The sequence below is a fragment of the Synchiropus splendidus genome, chromosome 7 (assembly GCF_027744825.2).
Source record: "Synchiropus splendidus isolate RoL2022-P1 chromosome 7, RoL_Sspl_1.0, whole genome shotgun sequence".
NCBI lineage: Eukaryota > Metazoa > Chordata > Actinopteri > Syngnathiformes > Callionymidae > Synchiropus > Synchiropus splendidus.
The window spans coordinates 23,577,504-23,599,849 of record NC_071340.1 but is presented as its reverse complement, the minus strand read 5'-3'; the positions used below and the strand labels follow the sequence as shown (position 1 = coordinate 23,599,849).

General features: G+C 41.2%; 1 protein-coding gene across 9 annotated transcripts in view; it reads right to left on the bottom strand.

Annotated features, from left to right (window-relative positions):
• The window catches only part of arvcfb (ARVCF delta catenin family member b), a 225,300-nt gene that overhangs the window by 17,717 nt on the left and 185,237 nt on the right, over nucleotides 1–22,346 (bottom strand). For 6 of the 9 annotated variants that reach the window (XM_053869585.1, XM_053869579.1, XM_053869581.1 and 3 more), the window contains 4 exons: nucleotides 17,154–17,271; nucleotides 16,885–17,056; nucleotides 13,808–13,825; nucleotides 9,860–9,931 (listed from right to left, as the gene is read on the bottom strand). In XM_053869585.1, the coding sequence (XP_053725560.1) occupies nucleotides 9,860–9,931; nucleotides 13,808–13,825; nucleotides 16,885–17,056; nucleotides 17,154–17,271 (380 nt within the window). The remainder of the gene's footprint in view (nucleotides 1–9,859; nucleotides 9,932–13,807; nucleotides 13,826–16,884; nucleotides 17,057–17,153; nucleotides 17,272–22,346) is intronic. The other 3 variants (XM_053869580.1, XM_053869583.1, XM_053869584.1) reach the window with 2 other exon arrangements.

The following is a 22,346-nucleotide window of genomic DNA, read 5'->3' as shown; positions in this document are numbered from 1 at the left end:
TACCACCAAGGTCAGAGTCATGTTGTGTCTTTCACAACTCAGCAGGACACCATACTTGGCCTTCGACGGGTGAATTTTGACAAAAGGTTAAGGGTGGCAAAGTGCCCATCTTTGGGAAGACAACCATCTGCACCGGGGGAAAGGTTTCCCGCAGTGACCATGTGGAGGAGAGCAAACTGAAAGAGATGTGTTAAGAAGAATGGCCGAGGTATCAGCATGGAAGCCTGCCGCCCTTTTGCCATCTAGCCACAGGTGTTCCTCATCAAGTCCCATCAACAAAAGCTTGTTTAGACTGATAAACATAGAGGCTTTTTCTTAGTATCTTTTTAAAAACGACTTGCTAATATTGCCTCTCTCCTGGTTAATGAGCGAGACAATCCAACTGTGAGCTTTTCAAACCCAACCGGGCCCATCAATACTGTCGACAAAAGCCTGGCTGGAAGCAGAAACCTGATTGTCTATGATTCCTTCCACAAATTCTTTAATTCAGAGAGTGAGCGCAACATTTTTACCATGCTTCAACGTACAGAAAATACAGTCTTCTCTTCCACTTATTAGTGTTCGTGGAAGACAAGGTTTCCAGCATCTGATGCAAGGCTGTGCCTAGAAGGCATCCGGCCTCAGAACGGATCAAGTGAGATGATGAGCTGGTTGTTTGTTTCCAATGTTTCACTCTGTAACGTAATATTGTTACGGCGCCCGCGGGAAAGTGTGCAAGTTCATATTAGAGTCTCTGTCAGGTAAGGATTTTGTGTCTCCTCGGAGGACCTGTTTACAAGAAACAGTATGTCATATTTGTGGCGCATGAAAGAGCCCTTCATAACACTGTCAACTTAATGATGTGGAGAGATAGCTGGCACAAAAGAGTTTCATAAAATTTGGCATGTACTGTCTGGCTTTACATCCCACCCTGGAGCATTAATGTAGTCCGCAACTCCAGGGTTGTGTTCTGTTGCTCTGTCGAAGCGCTTGAAGTTAACAATACTGACATGATTGCTGTGTGCAGGGATACGATTCTTAAGCCTGACAAACCACACCACTCACTTATTTAACTCCTCTGTCCATTGTGGAGTTTAAATTTCATCAGAGCTGTCAAGAACATCTTCAGTCGACTTCATCACTCTGAGATCTAAACTTCCAAAGGTTTTCTAACACCAAAGTGAAGACCAGAAAGTTGCATAAATATCTTCACTTTAAATAAAAACACAAAAAATGAGTTTTAAATTTAAGTCCATCTAGGTATTCTAGAACTAGAATGAACTAGTGAAGAACCACTCTCCGTCAGAAGTACAAAACATATTCCTGGAAGCCCTGAAACAACACTTCCTTTACCGGGGTACATCACTAATATTGCAACATAGTTAGAATGCAACACATTTTTACATGAGCCGAGTGAGTGTTCACTTTTAAAACTAATCTGGTGCCCTGTTTACTTTGAGTACACACAGTTAAAGACAGAGAGTTTTACCAAAATATAGACAATAATATCAAAGGAAACCCATCTCAACTTGTTAATACATCGATATATATCAATACTCTGAAGTATTGATACTTGAATGGTGGATATGATGCTAATTCAGCATGGTGGTGATACTACCATGAGTCATGACGAATTCTGCCAGATTCGTAAAGCTGTATATCACATTTAGAGTAATAATTACATTTATTTTACTGATCAGTGATGTTAGTCTGGCTGGTGGGCCGCATTCATGATTTTTCGCCATTTGTTATTTCATGAGGTGTAATTGTAGATTTTTTTTATTTTACAAACAACTTCAATGACCTTGAATGAACAAAAGACTAAAACTATACTGAAAACTTGGTAAAATGTATTTATAAGGGATGAGAGGAGTTGGCACAAACAAGAGTGGATGAGGTAAAAAGGAACACGTGAATTAGACGAAACTAAAGTGAACAGAGAAAATAATACAGGATGCGGAAGCAGAAGGATGAAACGTAGAAGGGTGTAGAAAGGAGAGGAATGAGTGGGAGAAATGAATGTTGCATTTGGAAGCGACAGTGGAAGTATAAGGCGTCCAGTGGGAAGTGGTGACGGTATCTGTCAAAAAGCACCGTAAAAGACTGAGAGCGGAGAAAACAGCATCTTACCAGGGGCCACGAGAGAAAGTGATGCACTGCAGCACAAGCTAAATGATGTTCTCTGCGTTTTGGAGTGGGGGGGTTCGGGAGGTTGGGTGTCAAGCCTCTGGGAATAAGCCCAGATAATCCTGTGGACTGCTCCTCGGCTGGAGGCGCTGTGTGTGTCTGCATTGGTGTGTGCGCGGTTTGGTAATAGAGATTTGGCAGTGGCAGGTTTTGAAAAGAGTAAGACGTGACATAAGGCGTGGATTGATGAGGCGGCGGGAACATCCGTTTGGATTACGGCGAAGGATGCTTATGCACAACAATGCTGAGATGATTTTCCTCAATGCTTTAATTCACAACTCAAAAATAAAAAAAAGGTGAGGACAGACGCAATAATCCAAATAAAACATTTTTGGAGCAGATGGCCACGTTGAATAAATCCTCCTTCTGCTACAGACAGGATCTCTTAAATGATTTCCAGGCGTCTTATCAGCAGCTGTAAGACCTTTCGAAAAGATTTGTGAGAAAAGGACAAAACTGCTGAAGCTTTAATGCCTGGACATTATTTGTAATGAAATCACAAAGCTTCCCAGACACATTTTACTGTGCAGTAAAATAAAACAAAGCTATCTCTTGAAGTGGATGTCTTTTATATTAAAGGACGTACAGTAAATACATAACTAGATCTGGCATCTTTCATAATGAGATTAAACAGACATGTTCTTCATCAAATACCACTATGAACGATTCTGTGCATTAAAGAGAGATCCACCAACAACACTTCTCAAGAGGTCAGACAGTAACGCTCCTAAAAGGAGAGCATTATAGTTCCACCCAGGCTTTGCAATTCATTGTCATCCGTCGGTCACTGCTGGCCTGGATGAGCCCACTCCTCCTGAGTTCATCTTGAGTTTATTAACTTTATTTTATGAACCACTTTTCTGCTAAACTCGATGTTCACGCACAACTTTTTATCTTCACTGACCAGCGACATCCAATCATCTTTCTGAGGTCTGAGGTCGGTCATCTGCCAGAGAGACCCAGACGTCCCACTACTCCCTAGGAGCCTAACAAGAATCAATAGAAGCAAAACTCCAATCAGTCTTTTGATCCACATGACATTCCAAGTCAGTGAGTTTGCAAAAGCTCATGACTGGGATAGAATCTTTGGACAGCAGCTTTACTGTGCATTTTTTTTTTCAGTATTCAAACCACTTACAGGGTGGATTCTCATCAAAATATCCCAAACAAAATGTCATATTTTTAAGGTCAGTCATTTTGAAGGGTTTGTTTTGTCTTTGCACACCATGATCGCCATTAGCTGGTACTTTCAGTAAAGCTGAGGGTCAACCATGCGTGTCTTCCAGACGTGCTCAACAAGTAGCGTGACCATGCCTAGACTACACCTCAGGCTGCGGACAATACAAAGCCATTACTAAAGCGTGCATTAGTCCTGCCAACAAGATGCCACAGATGCCAAGAGCATGTCAGTGGCATGCTGGAATGTCACTTCCGACAGGTGTCTGCAATTCGATGCTTTAGCCGTCTACCGTTTCCGTGAGTTGGGAAGCACAGCAACCCGACCACAAGCACGTAGACCACGTGTTACCACCAGGGCTCAAGACATCCTGATCCAGCACCGGCACGGTCGTCTGCGACCTGCCGCACAGGTGATGAAGTTGCTGGTTTATACAACAGGCGAATTTCCGCAGAGACAGTCAGAAACCAAACTATGTGAAAACTGGGGTTGACACTTGATGCAATTGGATGGCATTTTACACTTATTGTTTGCTTTTAGTTTTCGTTGTGAGTCAAAATTGCTGTATACTTTGATTTCTGTGCCTGCAATTAATTACAAAAAAAGATGAATTTGCGTGGAGGATGAGTTAATAATTTGGTTCAGAATGAGATTTTAAATCTTAGTACTTTCAAATTTTGAGTTTACAAAATCGTAGTCTCACTAGAAAGGCCCTGTTTACACTGCTATTGACAGCAGCTTCAGAGGAACAGGAGTCACAGATACTGATGTGGAAACATCCTGCACCTGCGTCTACAATAGAATGGACGGAACAGAGCGTTTTGTGTAGGCGCCATGTTTGTCATTTTTACAAATGGATTAATGGGAAACAGATGAGCACTATTTTTTCACACGTCATTATATGGTAATTATCCTACGAACAACGTAGATGATTCTTGGATAACTTCACACATGGAAAAGCACGATAGGGCCCCTTTAATAACCCCACTCTCTGAAAAGAGCAGATTGTTTCAGAGAACACTGGACGCATTTTACCCGCTGGAGGAAGTGCTATGAAGTTGATGTGCTTCCCCAAAGGAAGTTGTGAGCCTTCCAGCAATTCAATCTTGAACACAGGCGGCAGCTGTACGTCCACCTCATGGAGGCATCGGCACATTTGCCAATGCTGCGCTGCACTCCATCACGGACCTCCGAGGAGCAGCATAACTACGCAAACCCTCTGTGTTCCAAACCAAACCCACGGTGGTCCCACTTAAATGTTTATTTTTCATGCCACTTAGCATTATTGCTGCGTTTCAACCCCGGCTGCGTGGAACGGTACATGAAAGGTGGCTGAGACGGCAAGCGGGTATTAAGAATTGGGAAATTTAGCTGACGCCTGCCGGCTATTCACATAATTAGTCATTATTTTCAAATGGCTCGTTTTTTATTACCGACAAAATAGGAAGGAGGGAGATTGGTATGTGAGGAACGCCTGACTAACTGTGGGCGATGGAACTGGAGGGAGGTGGCATCACTGACAGACGGTGTGGAAGAGCAAGTGTGAGGAGGAGAGGGCAGCTGGTGAGGAAGAGGGGAGGCCACGGAACATCTGGAGCCGGCGAATTCAGCGCGTCCTCGCACAAAACAAAAGTGCACTGTGGTGTTGGCCAGGTGAATGAAAAGAGTGAAATGCAACATGCATCTAAACAGACTAGCCTTGATCATCTTTTACTGGGAAGGGATTGACACCAGGGCTGTGCACACGACACTCAAGCATTTTAGTTGTGTATCACAGTCAGGTTTAAGAGTAGCACAAATGTGGATGGAGCTAAATTAAGCAGCATATATACACATTATGTAGAGTATTGATGTTGTTGTGAGGAGCCATAAAAAGACGTCATATTTCAACAGAGGGATAAAATGATTGTATTGATCATAAAATAATAGATATTTCCATGAAAAGAATGAAAAAAATACTTCTAATAATGATAGCAAAGTAATAGTAGTTAAAATTAAACTAGACTATATTTAAAATTATTATTATATATTTGAACAAATAAAATAACGAAATAACTCATTTCAGACTAGATCATATCTGTAGTCATGAATTATTGTTAGTTATAAACCAAGTCACAATGATCTACCTAGTATAAAGGTGCAAAACACATTTTCATTTATGAATATATTGAGTATCCTTTATTGTTTTTGCTCATTATTCTTTCTCTCTAAGCAGCAGGTTCAAAAAAAGAGGATATAATTAGGCAGTTGAGACTCACTGCACACAGCATCTTCAAACTGCTGGAAAATACGGAAAATATCAGACAAAAAAAAACTTAATTAACCATAAACCTATGTGATTTTTGCCTAAAAATAAAACAAAATGTGAAGAAAATTTACAATCATATTCCTCATATGATTGTAAATTCTCTTCACATAGTTGCATGGCTTATGTACTCAGGAAAGGTCGGGTGTTCATGTTCGAGTATATCACTAAAATAATCTCTATTGCTCCAAAAAGTTATGACACTTAATTATGAAAGCTAGCAGAACATTCTTCAATAATAAAATTGCTCATCACCCAGACCTAGTTCTTCCTATTAGAAGTTTCATTTTCATTTCTCCAAGAGCATCCTTCTGCCAAGCATCCCAAAACAGAAACACCACACTAATCCAAAGGAGAACACAAGACCCTCTTGCCAAGCTCTTGACCGCTTCCACTGTGATCCTGGTATTTGAGTTATAACCAAAAAGACTGAACCAAGAAGTTTAGCCAACATTTTTAAGCCTTTAAGCCGTCTGTCGCTAAAACCCACATGAGCCACAAATTTGCTGAAACTATCAATATCAGATGTCGTGAAGACACTATTGTCTAAACCACCACTTCAAACACATGTTTTGTGCGCCGCCCACCATCTGGAGATGAAGGCATCTCCCATTTAAATCCATCAGGGTGATGTCACAGACAATATATTTGGCAGCGGGTTGGTGCGGTGCCACAGGAAACGCGATGAGATGCGTGACGGGAGGTGCCAGACAGTCTGGATACGAGTGGATGTGTCAGAATAGCAGTGAGGCGGGTGTGTGAATATCAGGGTCTGATGTTTACCAGCTGGCTGTTTGTTTGTGTATATAAAAAAGGAGCGATGTTATGTGTGGCCGACAAAGACGTGCTGGGGCCGCACCTTGCTGTGAGATGGTAGGAGGTGGAAGATGTGAGTGGGAGGCACGGAAGTGCACGGAAGTGCGGGGCAAAGTTTTGTTTTTATTCAAGAAGAAATGCGATATTGATTCAGAAATATGATCAGCAGAACAGCCAGGAGCCGATGATCACTATCAGGGTTTAAATTCCACGCTGATAAAAACATGAGAGTAAAATTGGGGGTGTAGAGTGAATTATTCAAAATATTCCGGCTTAAATTGCACTGTAATGTAGACACCGATCAGGCGGAGACTTCAGCTCCCTCCGGAATTGCGTGACGAAGACTTGGCAGCAGTTAATGATGCAACAATGCTTTTTATTGAAAATAATGGAAGCCATTCAACTTATTTGCTCAGTGTGGCAGCACATTCATCACGCCTCTGAACGAGATGATTGCTTTTCTTGCCGACGCTTCCGAGACGCCGCGATATTGCGGGCGAGATTAGAAGAATCAAGCTACGGTGTCTTTGAGTAAAGTTTCTTTTTTTTCTCGCTCGATGTGCGGCAGAGACAACACAAGTGCGCCTCAGTGTTTTTTTTACTCCAATTGAGCCGATGAGTTTTCATACTTCAAGCGCCGCCATGCGTCGTTGACAGTCGCGGCGAAGAGCTTTCCAGTGGGACGCCATCAAAGGGGGTGATACTTTGCAGCAAGAAACAGCTCAGCGTTTGTTTGTCAAGACCCCCACCCCTTACAAATGAAACGCTCGGCTTGTAAGACAAAAGTGGCGAGTGGTTGGGTTGGTCAAAGCACTTGTTTTCTTGATTGATCAAAGTATGATTACCGGGCGACGGCAGAACAATAAATCTCTCGGGGGGAGATTGGAGAATTGAAGTGGCACAGAGAATGAGGGATGAGATTTTTAAACGACAAAGCAACATGCTTGTTCCCGAGGCTCAATTATTTCAATTGTTACTGTTTCCCAAACCGGAGTTGATTTCATGGAAGTCAGGTGAGGTGGCTTGGTATTAGTCTAGAGCAGGCGTCTCAAGCTGATCCACAAGAGGGATGCAGTCGGCACAGGTTTTAGTTCCAGCCAAACAATCACACACTTGATATATAGTATATATAGATATAACCAATAGTAAATACGTGTTCCCCAATCGAAAGTGTTACCACTTCAGCCAGTTCAGATCTGCATGTAGTGATATCTGGCAGTAAATTTCAGACATTACCATTTTAAAATCCACTGTAGTGTGTCCAGCTTCAGAGTCAGAGCTGGACTCTTGGTTTCTCCAACAGATCGTCTCTTGCTTCTTTATATCATACCACAATCCCCTCTTATTTCTAACGGTGTTTGATGTTTGTTTGCGTGTCGAACTTTTTCGTTCTGTATACATAATGCAGAACTAATGAGACTCATCTTTCCACACGGTCGGCAACAAAAACCCCAGATGAGAGTCTCCAATTATGGCTGACATTTGGAAATATGTTGTTTCCACTGACACAATCAAACCAGAATTAACGTTGCTAACACTGTCTGATTGGCACTTTGGCTCGTACTCATAACACAAGTCTCTTCATTATTCTCCTTGGAGTTGCTCTGCCAAGCTAAAACAGCTGAGTGAGAAAACACGTTGGATGTGGGAAAAGAGGATCAATTGAACAAGAGTCCACTCCACAGCGTGACTTCTCATTGCTGCAGAGTTCTGAGTGTGTGCAAAGATGCACCAGTGAAGGCTAACAAGTGACGTGTTCTCACTGACTCCCTGGACGCAGGTACGATCAAGCTCACACGGTCCAGGCTGAGATCGGAGGATATCAGAGCGGCAGACTCATTTACTGTTCCGGGTTATTGCTGCCTCGGGGTGCCAAAATACAAAAGCACAGAGTGTGAGTGAAGTTAATAAGAGCCCCGTAGTGTCAAGACCAAATTATAATTTCCAACAGTCGTGTTTGGAAGCTGCGAAATGACCCCAAATTACATGCTATAATGAAATGTGTTTGAATTTTAATAGTCAATGCCTTCAAAGCAGTTGGATCATTTATTGCTCTGAGGGGATTCAATCACTAATTTAGAGTTTATACAACCATCTTTTCTATGTCTTAGGAATTGGACTGACTCAAAAACTCCTTAGACTGTACTGTAGTACAGACACTGTCAGTCCTCACATTGTAGATTATTCATAGAAAATCTTGGTAATAACAGGGTAAGACTTGTAGCGTGGAGGGATTCCAAGAGAAGGTGAATTCCAATTCCTTCCTTAATCCTCGACCTCGGTCCTCAACCTCAAAAATGCACACTAACTCAAAGTGCAAGGGCTGAGAGTTACAGTTGAGGTTTGAGTTTGAGGGTAAAGGACTGAGAATTAAGGAAGGAATTGGAATGACAATCACAGACACTAGGAACATCACTATTACATTATATTATTACATCATAAAGTTGATCAGTATAAATGGATCACATTAATTCTCAGCATCTTTGTCTTTCGTGGCAGCTTGTCATTTCTTTGCAGTGGCTCTACTTAGAGGTGCATGGAGGAATGAGCAGGAGAGAAGAGGAAATGAAAATCCAGACAGAAAATGTGAGCAGGAGGAAGACAACCAGTGAGACAGTGAGGCAGTGGCAATTCAACCAAAAGGAAGACACTCTTGTGACTTTATATCATGAAATCCGAGCGTCATGCGGCAGTCAAATTTCTGACGACTCATCAAAATGAACAAACAGCCCAGAGGTCAGACACTATTTGTCTACTTAGATCCACGAGAATAATCTCCCGGCAGAGCAGAGGTCAACTGAATACACAGGCCAAAGCAGGATTTGTGAGCTTATAAAATGATTGAAATAGAAGACCCGGATCATACAAATGAATTTAGCTTATGCACATATAACTTTGTAACATTCATCTAAGCAGTTCTGGAACAAGAGGCATCGATTTTTGATGATGTTCCACATGATGCTATGGATCGATCATATGTATCATTGAATTATGTTTTCCACTTTCATATTCATGGACCGAATCCAAACACCGCCGTCTTTCTTCCCCATGAAAGATTATTTGTTGTCGAAGAACAAACCACCACTAATGCATTCCAATTCTAATGATCAAATGAGCTCCAGCACTGTCTAATTCGCACATTTGACGCGGCACAATTGTGAATATGCTCCATGACAAATTCCAGACTTATTGAATTTCAAAACAATTGCTTATTCTATTAATCTTCCTTTGACACAGGAGCGCTTGCACAGCTCTGATCCCTCTTCACAGCTTAGATTACGGAACGGACCACAGAGAAGTACATCCCTCTCCTTCATTGGTGACGAAGCCAAGCTACACCTGGTTTACCTGGTCATTCATGTTCACTTTGTTTTCCCGGACAATCGAATGCCTACCTCTCGAAGGCTCTGTACGCTTGGGCAGATCCAACGTGTCATAATTTTTGTCATTTTCACCATTTTTCCTGCCTGTATGGAACAAAGATGAAAGAGAGAGCAGGTCAGCGACATGACTGAAAGCATCCAGTAAACAGAATACAGATGACAATCACCATTAAATTATGACCCTGTCTGAGAATAATATAAGGTTATGTTTGGTTTCACTAGTGTTGTGCAAGTGCAGTAGTAGTCACTATCATTTCAGGTTCAAGGGCTTGGAAAGGAGCTGTAGACTCACAAACTAGGACAACAGTTTCATGGCACTTATCACACCACACTTCTGACGTGTTATCTCTATCAATCGTCCTTCCTCTTTGTGTGACTCTCGAACCCCCTCTGCCGGCCTCTGGAGTGGGAATATGAGGAGGATCTGAGACAGCCATGATAACCGGCTGCTCTCTTATCCCCTGGATTAAATCCTAAAGTGGCTGGGAAAGTTCGTGAAGACAGGTCTTTGAAAGTCTATTAACTTCACCTCCAATTCATTGCTGAGTTGACGAACCCTTGTCGTCAGCCTCGCCCATAACTGCACAACAGATAACAAAGGCTTCCATTTTATTGCTGTCAAGCGGCAGTATTGTTTGGCAGTGTGTTCGCCTGTGAGACCATTCTGACGTTAAGCTGATTAACTGTGTTAATTGATGAAATGGGTAGGAATAATGCCCTCTTGGCTTGGTTTGCAAGAAACTGGACACTTCAGCTCAAGGCACAAATACTGTGAGGTTTTTCTTAATCATCACAGTGATATATGTGGGTCAAATCTTAATCATGCAAGGGGCCAACATCTCAAACAGAGTGGCAGGAACAGCAAAAGTCCTATTTATGGAACACCACCACTCACTCATAACAATGGCGACAGCCTTCCTGAAGCGTCGTCACTTATCCACTCCACAAATTTGGTTCATTTTAAACTATTATTTTTCTTAACCTTCACATTTTAAATTAGTTTTGAATTTGATTTCAACTTTGTAATCTGTGATGACGTATGAATGGGGGGTCGCATTTTGGTGAGGAAGTATGGTGGAGTACCATTGTTTGTCAGGCTAGCTACAAAGGATAGCAAGTTTTATCTGGAAAAACTCACACTGACAGATAAAAAAGATGAGCGTACTACATTACTTCACTGAGCAGTTTACTGAAGTCAAGTCCAACAGTTCTGAAAACCAACCATGTGACAACCAGAGATATTTAACACTGAAAACACGTCTATGTCGATGGGACTATAAGTCAACTCTATTGCTGAGATGCATATGCATATTTTGATAACAATTACTGTCAATAGGTCGATAGCCCTTGTGGGTTGCATTAAATGACTTGGCAGGCCGTATTTGGCCCTGAGCCTTGAGTTTAACTGAGGTACTAGACTACACCTTTGAACAGCAAAGAGCTACCGATGTCCTGAAGGAGTGCACAACGCACACCATGCAATAAAGACGTTCACAAAAATGTGATTGACGTTCACAGAAACCATCTCCATAGCTTCCTTTCAACATGATGTTGGTGAAGGAAGTAAAGTGGATTACATTGTTGGGAAGCTGAGAGTGTCACAGTAGATCGAACAACAGGTTTTAAGCCATCAGAGTACCTAAATGTAATCAATATCTTGCTTCCTACGCATTCATTTTCTGTTGGAATTGGTGGGATTCCAGTATAAATTAACACATTTAAACATGGTGGTGCAACCATTGGGTGCAGGAGACAGAATGGACATCATGTTTCATTACTCATGCACTGAATAATCTATGTTCTTGCACAACGCACAAGCACTTCATTTACGATAACAACATCACTTTGTGGACGATCGGACATCTCAAACGCCACGAGAAGGGAAATGGCATGGGTGCGGCGACAGCAGAGCAGCAGGCTAATGGTCCTTTCACATGCACACGGACATTCCGGCGGGACAGGAAAGAGATAGAGAAGCTGATTGTTGCGCTTGCAGAAGGAAGTCAAAGTTTTGGATTAAAAGGTGGGCGTTGTCAAAACGCTGCAAAGCTCCTTTTTGAGAGACAAGATCATGATGATTTAAAGGAGTGCTACTTCATGCTGCCTGCTCTTTCTTCGCCAACAAGTTGTTTTTCTGGTGCAGAGGACACACAAATTAATGACCGTGTGTGTACATGTAGAATGACAAAATAAATCCCTTTAATCCCAATAGTTGACTCACTTTTATACAGTTCCCTTAGACAAGAATTTCATTTTATAGCTAGCTTTTCTGACTTTGTGGGGTAATAAAACATATTTCATAGAATTAAATACAGGTAATGTGTTAATTATAATAGCTGTGAAGTGAATTTCATAATCAATATTTATCCAATTGAGCCAACAGCAAAGCCCCCTGAAGCTTACTGAAGTACCGTAGCTTGAATATAAGAGACTAGCTCTCCATTTATTACAATCAAGTGAGGGTTGTTTTAAGAAGTTTCAGGAGAAGAAGGAGAGGTTTAGTCGACCCCAACTCACTAGCCAAACCCCCTCCATAAAAACCTCTTTTGAGGAGATGAAAGGCTGTTCTCAGTGTTTTTGTTGCCACTTGTATAGACTGAACCATGGAAGGAAAAAAAAGCTGAAATTTGGATTTAGAAAATTTGGATTTTTTAATTTATAAATACTAAAATTAGTTTGGCCTCTGCGTTTCCCTGCTCCCTTTTGAATGGAGAGGTTTTATAGTCCACATCACCCATGTGCCTCCTAGTTGGTAGAGTAGGCAGCGATCACACCATTCTATGAGTTTTGCTGCAATGAATGGTTTGTAAAAGGTGTTTTTTCCTTTATAATGCGGTTTGGGAATATCATATTGTCATAACACATACATTGCCGGATTATTGTCGTCAGCTCAATTATGATGATGAGTAATAAACATTTTGGCCACCCTGACTGAAGATGACAACTGAATGAGGTAGTATAAGACAAGACTGTGGTCATTTGAGCGATGATATTTTTCATACATAATACTTTAAAAATTAATTATATTTCCAAATAAAATATTTTAAACATACAATATTTTAAACATAAAAACAATATTAAATGAAAATAATTAATTTAAACTTATTTGTGTTTATCTCTCAGTGGCGTAGAAACAGCTTCCAGCTTCCCAGCTGACATCGAACCAACAGAATCATGTGACAATAGGGAAATGTGAGTGCTTCCATGCAAGACTGAAGAAGCGCAATATTTCCTGATGACCAGTGGTGTAAGTCCTTTCCTGCTTACTCTGTGACAGTTTTTTTTAAATTGAGAAGTTGGTGTGTTTAATAAGAGAGTGTGTTTTAGGTCATTCGTTCCCAAATCCACATGTGGACCTTTCTCATTAATGCAAGGGCTTCTTGTCAATAGATGACTTTGTTGAATAAAGAAAGTTATTTTTGCTCTACAGTTTTCATTTTAAACACCAAAGAACAAAAGGAATACCCAACACAATTATCGAACAAAGACACTTTCTCACACATGCACACACACGCACGCACGGAAGAGCTTGTCTGCAGCGGAGCTTGACAATCCCACTTTAATAAAATAGAAAAGGATCAAAGAGGAGGTTGAATTCGAATATCAATGAAACAAAAAAGAGCGTGTCGTTTGGAGAAACGGTTTTAAATATGCTTTGATCTTCATTTCTGATCTATTTGAAACTGATTTGATTAGTCAAGCTCCGCTCTCAGAAACCACGCACTTACCTGTGTGCCATCTAACTTCCGGAGGAACAGCTAACAACCCGTGAAGACTACAAAAGAGGAAGCTACAGGACCCTCCGTGCTACGGTGTGAAATGAATGAAGCCAACCCACTTTTGTCGTTCCCCACACAACTTTCCCAGGTTGTTGGAGGACACACAAAACTACTTCTACTCTACAGCCAGAGAGGAGTGAAAGAGAAATGAAGGGAGAAGGGTGGAAGAAGGGCCACTCACCTTGATTAAACCATTCCTCTATAGTTAGCCAAGGAAGCAGCAGCCAAAAAAGCAGAGAGGAGAAAAAAGAGGGGGTGGTAAAAAAAAAAAGACATCTGTCAAGAGGACCTTTGCAATACATGTGAACAGTTGTAAGAGATCTTCAACAAAGGTGGAAAGAAAAGCACGAGGATCAGCTGGAGCAAACAGCATTAAAGATGGTCCACGTCTATGTTGTTACTCATACTAACAATATCAATAAAAGTGTTTAATTCAGATACAGAAAACCCAAAAATACGTAATTGTTTATTTATTCATTCATATTTTTTAAGCTTTTCACTGATTTTTATAATCATGTATATTAGTTGTTTGTACAAAACCATTTTCACAATATCACTAAGGCATATTATAGAGGTTGCATCCATAATGTCTGTTTTCAAACCTTCTATTTATTTAGTTTCTAGTGCTAAATGTGAGCCTCAGGAATACTCATGTATTGGTTGCCCAAATTCACAAGTCAGATGGCACACGTTGATGGTTGCCACGTAGAACAGAGCATTTGCAGCACAAACTATAAAATAATTCAACAAAATTAATGGCCCTCAAGTGGACTAATTTTGGGATAAATACTTGAGGTGAACAAAAAAAAATGCATTTGTTTATTTGTTTATTTTTTATCGAGAGGAATCTCGGAGGAGGAGGTGATCATCAGGTCATATCAATACATAATAGTCATGTAACATAAAGTAACACGTTCATAATGTTTGTCATGTATCAGAGGATTAAACAAACACTCACTCATTCATAATAACGCTAATCGTAATAATCATCATCATCCTGTACGTATTTACATTTTATTACGTGTGAAACATAAATTAGGATGAAATCATCAGGATACATGGTTATATTTACTCTTGCTTTTACTTAGACTTTTCCAAACACTCTATTTTTTTTTAAATTCCCATTGTTATCAATTTTAAGATATGCCCTTTTGTCCAGCAAGATTTGTCACAACTCTTGTGCTTTAACATAAGACGTTTCTATTTGTCCTTTTTTGGGGGTTTAATTCACAGCTAATGTTGTTGGAGAATAATCTGATATCTTGCTCAAGCAAGAGTAGAGTAGAGTTTCTAAAAGTGCTTTCATTGGCACTACTGTTCAGACAGAATTATAGTCTTGCACTAAACAGGGTGCCAAGTGGCCTCTGTCTTGAGTACTAATGCAACACCAAAGTAAAAAAAAATCTAACTTTTGGACTCCAGAAGCTTCAACTGTGGGCAGCAAAGCGATCCCAGAGGCAGCAGCTTCTTTATGGTCTCAAGCTGTCGTGGTTAAACAGACGCTCACCGGCGTGTATGTTATGTTGCCTTGTATGTGACATCAGACCCACTTAACATAATAAACAGCGTCCCGTCTGTGCTTCTTTACTGAGGTGTTTAACGCTGCTCTACCTGAGGATCGTCTTTCACAAAGCACCTCGCGGGTTCCGCTAAACACAGCTCATTACTCTCAGTGTGAGTGTGAAAGTATTCATCTGGATAATTGGCTGCTTTATAAACCATACATGTGGCCAGTGTTTTGTTCTGACATGCGAGTCAAAGAGACTCTCCAGTGACTGGTTCAGAGTCAGGGGTCACTGGCTGGTAGTCACAGCTCATTGGCTGGCTGATTAATGGCAGCTATTACTGTTTCTGCAGCGCGGATATAATGGTGGCGTTCGGGTGAGAGCGCAGATAAAGACCTGCTGTTGTGCCGCTAACACATTTGTGCGTTGTTTTCTGTCGATGGAAGTCCGATAATGACAAAGAGCCAGTGACCCGGTGTTGCTGACCGTGGCAGACTTTGGTTTAAAAGTCCTCGCACATTCATGAAGCCATCGTTGACTGTGAGAGCCAGATTTGATTTATTTCTTCCTTGTGCCAGTTGCCTGCTTTAAATTGGCTATCCTGCATTCATACTTCTGAAATCGTGACTTGTTTCTTCTTCTCTTTCTTCAGAGTGCTCGGAATATTTTTAATGGCCAATTTGCATTTTTGCCAATTCATTGAGAAACAAAGCAACTTTAAAACAAAGGACAAAAACTATATGGAATGAGACAATAGTTCAGTTGAAAGTAAAGCAGTGTTTTCAGGACACTTTAGTAGTCATGCAAAAAAAAAAAAAAAAACTCAATAAAGAAAATAATAATTAAAATTAAATGCAGTAACTAACTATACACATTCTCAAAACACCATTAAATTAATTATAGGCATCCTCAATGAACTATGTTTTTGTGAAGGGTTTCGCTTTAATTAAGAATAATGAATTTCAGTCACACATTTATTACCCTAAATAAACAAGTTATTAAGATAAATATTTGCAGCATACTGTCCAGTAATTAATAATTATACAGTATTGATTAGACTTCCCTGTAAACAACACCATAACATTCGAGGAGCAACTGGAATATGTGTTCCCCAATCTAAAATGTTACACGGATCCATTCAAAAATGTGTTTTCATTTAGAAAACCAGTTAGGTCCTCAAGTTTGGAAGAGGTGATATTCATTGTTTAACCTCAACAGCTCAATCAGCTTTCTCAAATGTCGGCCATCACTGAAGCAAATAATCAGAGCCGCTCTGACTCTTAAAATATATGTATAAATAAAGGCACATATTCATACTTTTTTGTTGAATAATCAATAAAAAATAGGGAAAGGACTTTAATGTGTGGCCACCAATGAATGATTTCCAGGATGAAATAATTCGCTAATACAAACAACACAGATTAATCGCATGTACCATAAAATTTGGACTATAATGTGCACCGAAATATTAGCCGCACCCACTCAATTTAAGGAGGAAAATAAATCTTGTTCATATATAAGCCGTGGGTGCACCCACGGCACAGAAAGGTCAGTGGTGCACCCGGCTTAAAAAAGCATGAGGATCACTTCTAAACTAGTTTGGAAAACAGACTCCCGCATGGGGACATGAACTGCATAACAGATTCAAATGTGGTCATTTTGCTGTCAAATATACATTAATTTTAAAACCTCATATTCATTAGATTGTTATAAATAAAAACACCAGTATGACATCAAAATGTTCACTCCTCACCTTTGGCTTTCTTCCCACCGAAGCACCCAGCATCGTCTTTCTTCTTCCTCTGCAGCCCTGCTGAGCCAGGGGCCTGTAACGCCGAGGGGTCCTGGAACTTTTCCGCCCCTGGCACCTCTTTGTGGACGTGGTACGAGAGGTTCCTCATGATACACACGCAGTTCTCCACGGACTAGATGGAGAGGAGTTTCAATAAAAATGAGCCCAGCTAATGGCTTAGAGCAAAATGACCCCATTTGGGTTTGAGGTAACACTGCATAATTGCCCACCTTATTGTCCATGTCCTTCTTCCCCACGGCTGACTGGAGCGCGTGCAGCAGAGCGTCCACCAGGCCGTCACATTCCCTCAGTCTGCGGCGAGCTTCCGCACCATCCGAGCTCACGTTTCTGCAGGAACAAATTCAGAGACGGACATGAATAATTGAAATGATACAACTGTAGGAGAAGAAAACCTGTCAGTTGCTTATTTGATCTTGGTGTGCAATCTGCTGGAGAATGATAAATGACAGATTTCCTGCTCCAGGAGCAGCTTCTAATGATTCTCTTTTCAAAGAACAGCATTGTCTGTCAGCGTTATTTGAAAAAGTTGACTCCGGAGACTGCTGTTACCTCGCTTTATTGTGAACATGAGATATTCATATTCATGCGCTTCCACCTAATATTGTGCTGCAGAATGGAGAGTGTTGGTCTAAGCACGACAGATACTTAAAGACTCGTTACCTCATAACATTTGAATCGATGAAACAAGTAGATTTCAGGCACCTCTGCAAGGAAAAGACTTTTCATTAACAACTCATTAGGATGTTAATTGGTGGCTTCCTTCCTTTAATTGTGAATCAATAACCTTGTAGTTCACTGTGTTCCCTTCGTACCTTCACCACAAAGTTCCCAGAAGATTATTAAAGAGAAAATAATGGATTATTTCTGCAACTATTGCACCGTTGTGGAAGCCAGAATAATTTCATCTTCACCACTTGTCACAAAAGGGCTGCATAAATGCCTGACTTACCACTTTCACAGACACAAACCTGACTCACTTACGGCATAATGAACGTCGAAGAAGAATTCAAGGCTGGTCACCTAATCTCAACGAGGATATATATATCCAACATTAACAGTTCTCTTTAAGAGTCCGACGGCAGAACTTTGGACTCTAATTTTATCACCAGTCACCCATAAGAGTTTCCATTTCAGCCACAAATTAAAGAAAGAAAGAAAAAGTGAAGTTCTCCAGAAATGTTAATGAAGTAGAATTATTGACCTCGAGTGAGCGCAGGAAAAATTCAGCGTGAAATGAGGAGGTTTGCCTTCTGCAGTCGGCCAGGGATGGAGATGATGGTGGAATTATTTTATTTTGGATTCGCCTGATGACCAAAAAGCAAACCAGAGGATGAGCTGTGAGCAAACACAATCCTGTCAAGCAAAGAGCGGCCCGTGATCCACGTCGCTTCCATTGAACTGACCCTCGTCGGGACTGGGGCTGTAATCGTATCTGTGCTGAAATACCACAATAGTTGATTGTGTGATACTCTCTTGATACTTTAAGTCATCAATATCAATATTTCATACATTGATACTTGGATATACTGCTGCATTTGTGACGAGTTTAATATCTTTTCTTATTGTTATTTTGTAGACTAAGGGAGTTATTAATTCCTCTGTTGGACTGTGGAATTTAACTGGACTGACATCATGACGATAAACTTGTTCACATGCTCATATTGTACTGCATTATGTGATTTCCCCCCCTTTAAGTTGATGGTTCTGATTGCAATGGATTGCTGAGTTTACAGTACTGCAATACATCGCAGAGTATCATATCACCACTCCTGTATCATATCGCATAAGATACCTGCCAATGCATAGTCCTATGAAAGAAGGACTGGTACATTATGTGACTATTTGTTCAACCATTCAATATTTCCACTTTCATAACTCAGACAAAAAGTAGCAGAGTGAAGAACAGTACTTTTCATTTCTGCACCTTAATCCATCTTTCACTATTTTTCAGCGTATTTGTGTGTAAACTTGTGTCTGTTAGTTCAAGTGAGTAAGTTATTATCATAATGTAGTTCATTTTGAGGGAGTATATGAGTGAGCACATATCAAAACTTAGTTATCACAAAGTAATTTTAAAGCCATTTTTGTTACAATTCTTTACACATTTTTTTCACCATTTTTTTAAGTCATGGAACTTATCTTGATTTTATTCAACCCTTATACTAAAGATAATAAATTTTGTTATTTGCTGTATACTGTATATAATTACCTTTTTAAAGATGAATTTAAACCAATAATAAATGTAAAAAACAACTTGTTTATTCTTATTTTTCGCAGAGTTTTGCTGATCCCTTGCAACAATGCACATTTATAATTCACAATAGCACAGTATGGCTTGCAAATTTAATGACTCCTGACATGGACTATAACTCTGTCCAACCCTTGGATGTTTGGTCACTTCACATCAAAGGGACGAAGCAAAACCATACACAATAAGAGCCAGAAAAATAACAACCATTTTCACAGTTCTAGGAGACAAGCATGGACGTGTACTGGAATAAATGTACGTCAGGAATCATGCAGTGAACAACACACAAATAGACACCAGCATTTGTAGGCAACTACTAAGCTGAAGCCTGAAACAAAAGGACCTGATGTCCCCAAGGAACACACAAAACACACACTGCTGCTGGACAATTCTTTCTCGGCAGCATGGCTTGTCTGTAAAGGGCGAGTCTTAGAGGAGTGTTAAAGGACGTCTGTAGCGCCTCGCTCCTCAGCAGGGACTTCTTTCATGAAGACTTCCAACCCACCAAATCCCATTACCCGACCTCCAGTTAGCCCCGTGGAAGATTGGCAGCGCAGCGCGGGGATGCTGCAGTGCTGCCTGAAACAGCAAACTCCGCCGCACATCACTGTATTACAGCGAAATAAAGAACCCTGTGAGGTCATATTATAGCGTATGAAATACATCACACTACCTCTGGTGCCCTGGCTTCACACGCGCTTGTCCTCCATCACCGTCGTGGCGAAGACACAGAGGACCAGCATGTGGCTGGCGCTAATTGAATCTAATCATCTGAAGACACCGGGCAGACAGCGCCAGCCATCTGGACCTGCTCATAAAACCCAGCTATCACTCTTCAGCTGTCATAAAATGGTCACTACCTCTTGTGCAAACGGATCCAGTGGAGCGGCCGCTTGGATTTATTTGACAGGAGCGAGTCTGGGGACGGCGAAGACAGACACGGTTTTATTGTCAGCTGTTTGGTTTCCACAGAACAGTTGTCTTCTTCACGTTTATTGAGGGGTGCATATGTGAAGCCGTTGTCAGCGGATGGGTTATCTGCCGTGACACTTGTAGCGCTTGTCTATCTTTAGTCACTAACTTCCTCTCCATAACCAACTTTCATGAGCAATGAAACGGCAACAGCCCATCTGCATCACACATAACAAGGCATTCAACGACTCAATAAATAACCTGCATGAACATATGATAGCATTTTATCCAGCAGCTGCTTCTGCTAAATACGACCCTCTGGTGCACATAACGGCCTTCAAGATCCCCTGCTCTCGCATTAGATACACCTATTCTCAGAGGACGCCGGCGACAGCTTTCACTGAGCGCTTTCAAATTCACTTCTACAAATCTCGCAACCAATACGCCCCTGTAGAATCAAACAACAGCATAAATAGGAGCAGAAAAGTTCATCGCATAAATGAAGAAGTCTGGAGCAGATGGGGAAGCGTCCACTGATCCGACAAATATGAATAGAATAATTTTAAAAATAGAGCGCACATATTCAATGCTACCTCTTTAAAAATGTTGTTTGTAACAATAACAGTATAGTTACTTGTACCACTCCATTGGTTATACAGTAGGTGAATAACTTCCTTTTTACCTCTGCCAAAACACAAAGTGATCTAAAAAACGCCAGCCCAGGAGGAATTACGACAAACTACAACATGACAACAGCTCAATAGTTTTGAAACCAATAAATAAATTGAGAAAAACACAGGATTAAAATACTCTGCAGTGTCACACAAGTTAATATGCTAGTCATTACTGTAGGAGTGTCATGTAGGAAAACCACACAGGTCTGTCCTTCATTAACTGAGACGATAAATATTAAATACAACTCTTGATTACCTTTCTGTTGCAATAAAACCAATGGATGAGATTAATTGGGTGCACACATTTTAAACAAATAAATGGACCTGAGCTTTGTATTATTGGTATTGCGGGTGAGAAACTACGCCGAGGAGCACCTGCAGTAATTAAGTTCATCCACTTCATTATTTATGTTTCATTATTTGGGGTCTCGACCATGGCGCGAGCAATCTATTGTTAATTCTAAACGACTCTTTTCTTTCAGTTCTTTCAGACCACATGAGCCAGTCGATTTGCTCAGTCTGCTTGCAGTCACCACATTTCTGCTCCCAACACACACCAGAGCAGGTGTGTCAGACTCGGGACACACACACACCCAAGTAGTCATACTCAAAGAGATCTGTGTATACACGAGAGTGGTGCACGACCGTGAGCACGACAGGACACGTCACTCATGTCTGATGTAATCAGAAGGTCTGTTGCCTGTGAGTTCCAACACTCAAAAGCCCCCAGGAAACTCAGGTTTGGGCCCACACCATCATGAGCCAGCACCACTATTTGTCCACTTCTGTCTGAGTAGAGACTCCTGTGCGTCATGTTGCCGAGTCGGAAACATCAAGCCAACAGCAGGCTTTTCTCTTCATGTTGGAGTCACTGGGCTCATGGGATCTCCAAAGGAGCATCTGTTCTTCACCAGAAGTCTCTCTGAGCAACTTCAGCGTGGCTGCTGTTGGAGATGAGCGCCAATGCCAGCAGGACCTTGGATCCACAGCCATGACTTTGTCAGTGTGAGCCAACTCTGACTGTTGCGTTATGATCTTAATCTCAACACGACAGATTCTCACCAACATTTTGAGGAACTGGACAAGTTCATCAGGAGGATGGTTGATGGAAATACATGAGCTGGAAAAGATGAGGAGAGGAAACAGTGGCGCAGTGTGTGCGTGTGTTTAAGCATATCTATCCTGGGATAGAAAACCCCCAAACCCCCTTGCCAGACCCCACAAGGTAGCCTCAATTTGCAGATGGGGGGCTTCAAAATAAATGGATCTTTATAACTTTTATAACTTTGAGTTTGGTTTAGAGTCGCGGTTAAGGTTAGCCATTTGTTTTGAATGGTTAAGTTAAGGACGAGAGGCTGGGGAGAGCATTATGACAATGAACGGTTCCCACAAAGATGGTGTGACAAACGTGTGCATGTGTGTGTGTGCGCCTGTGCGTCGACTGAATGTGAAGGTCACATGGCCAAAGGAGAACCAAAGCAGCCATCAGGGAGCAGAATTGAGCTGATGGAGACGGATAGTGAGACGGTTGACCTGTGCAATCACCCCACAAGGTCAATAAGGACGTC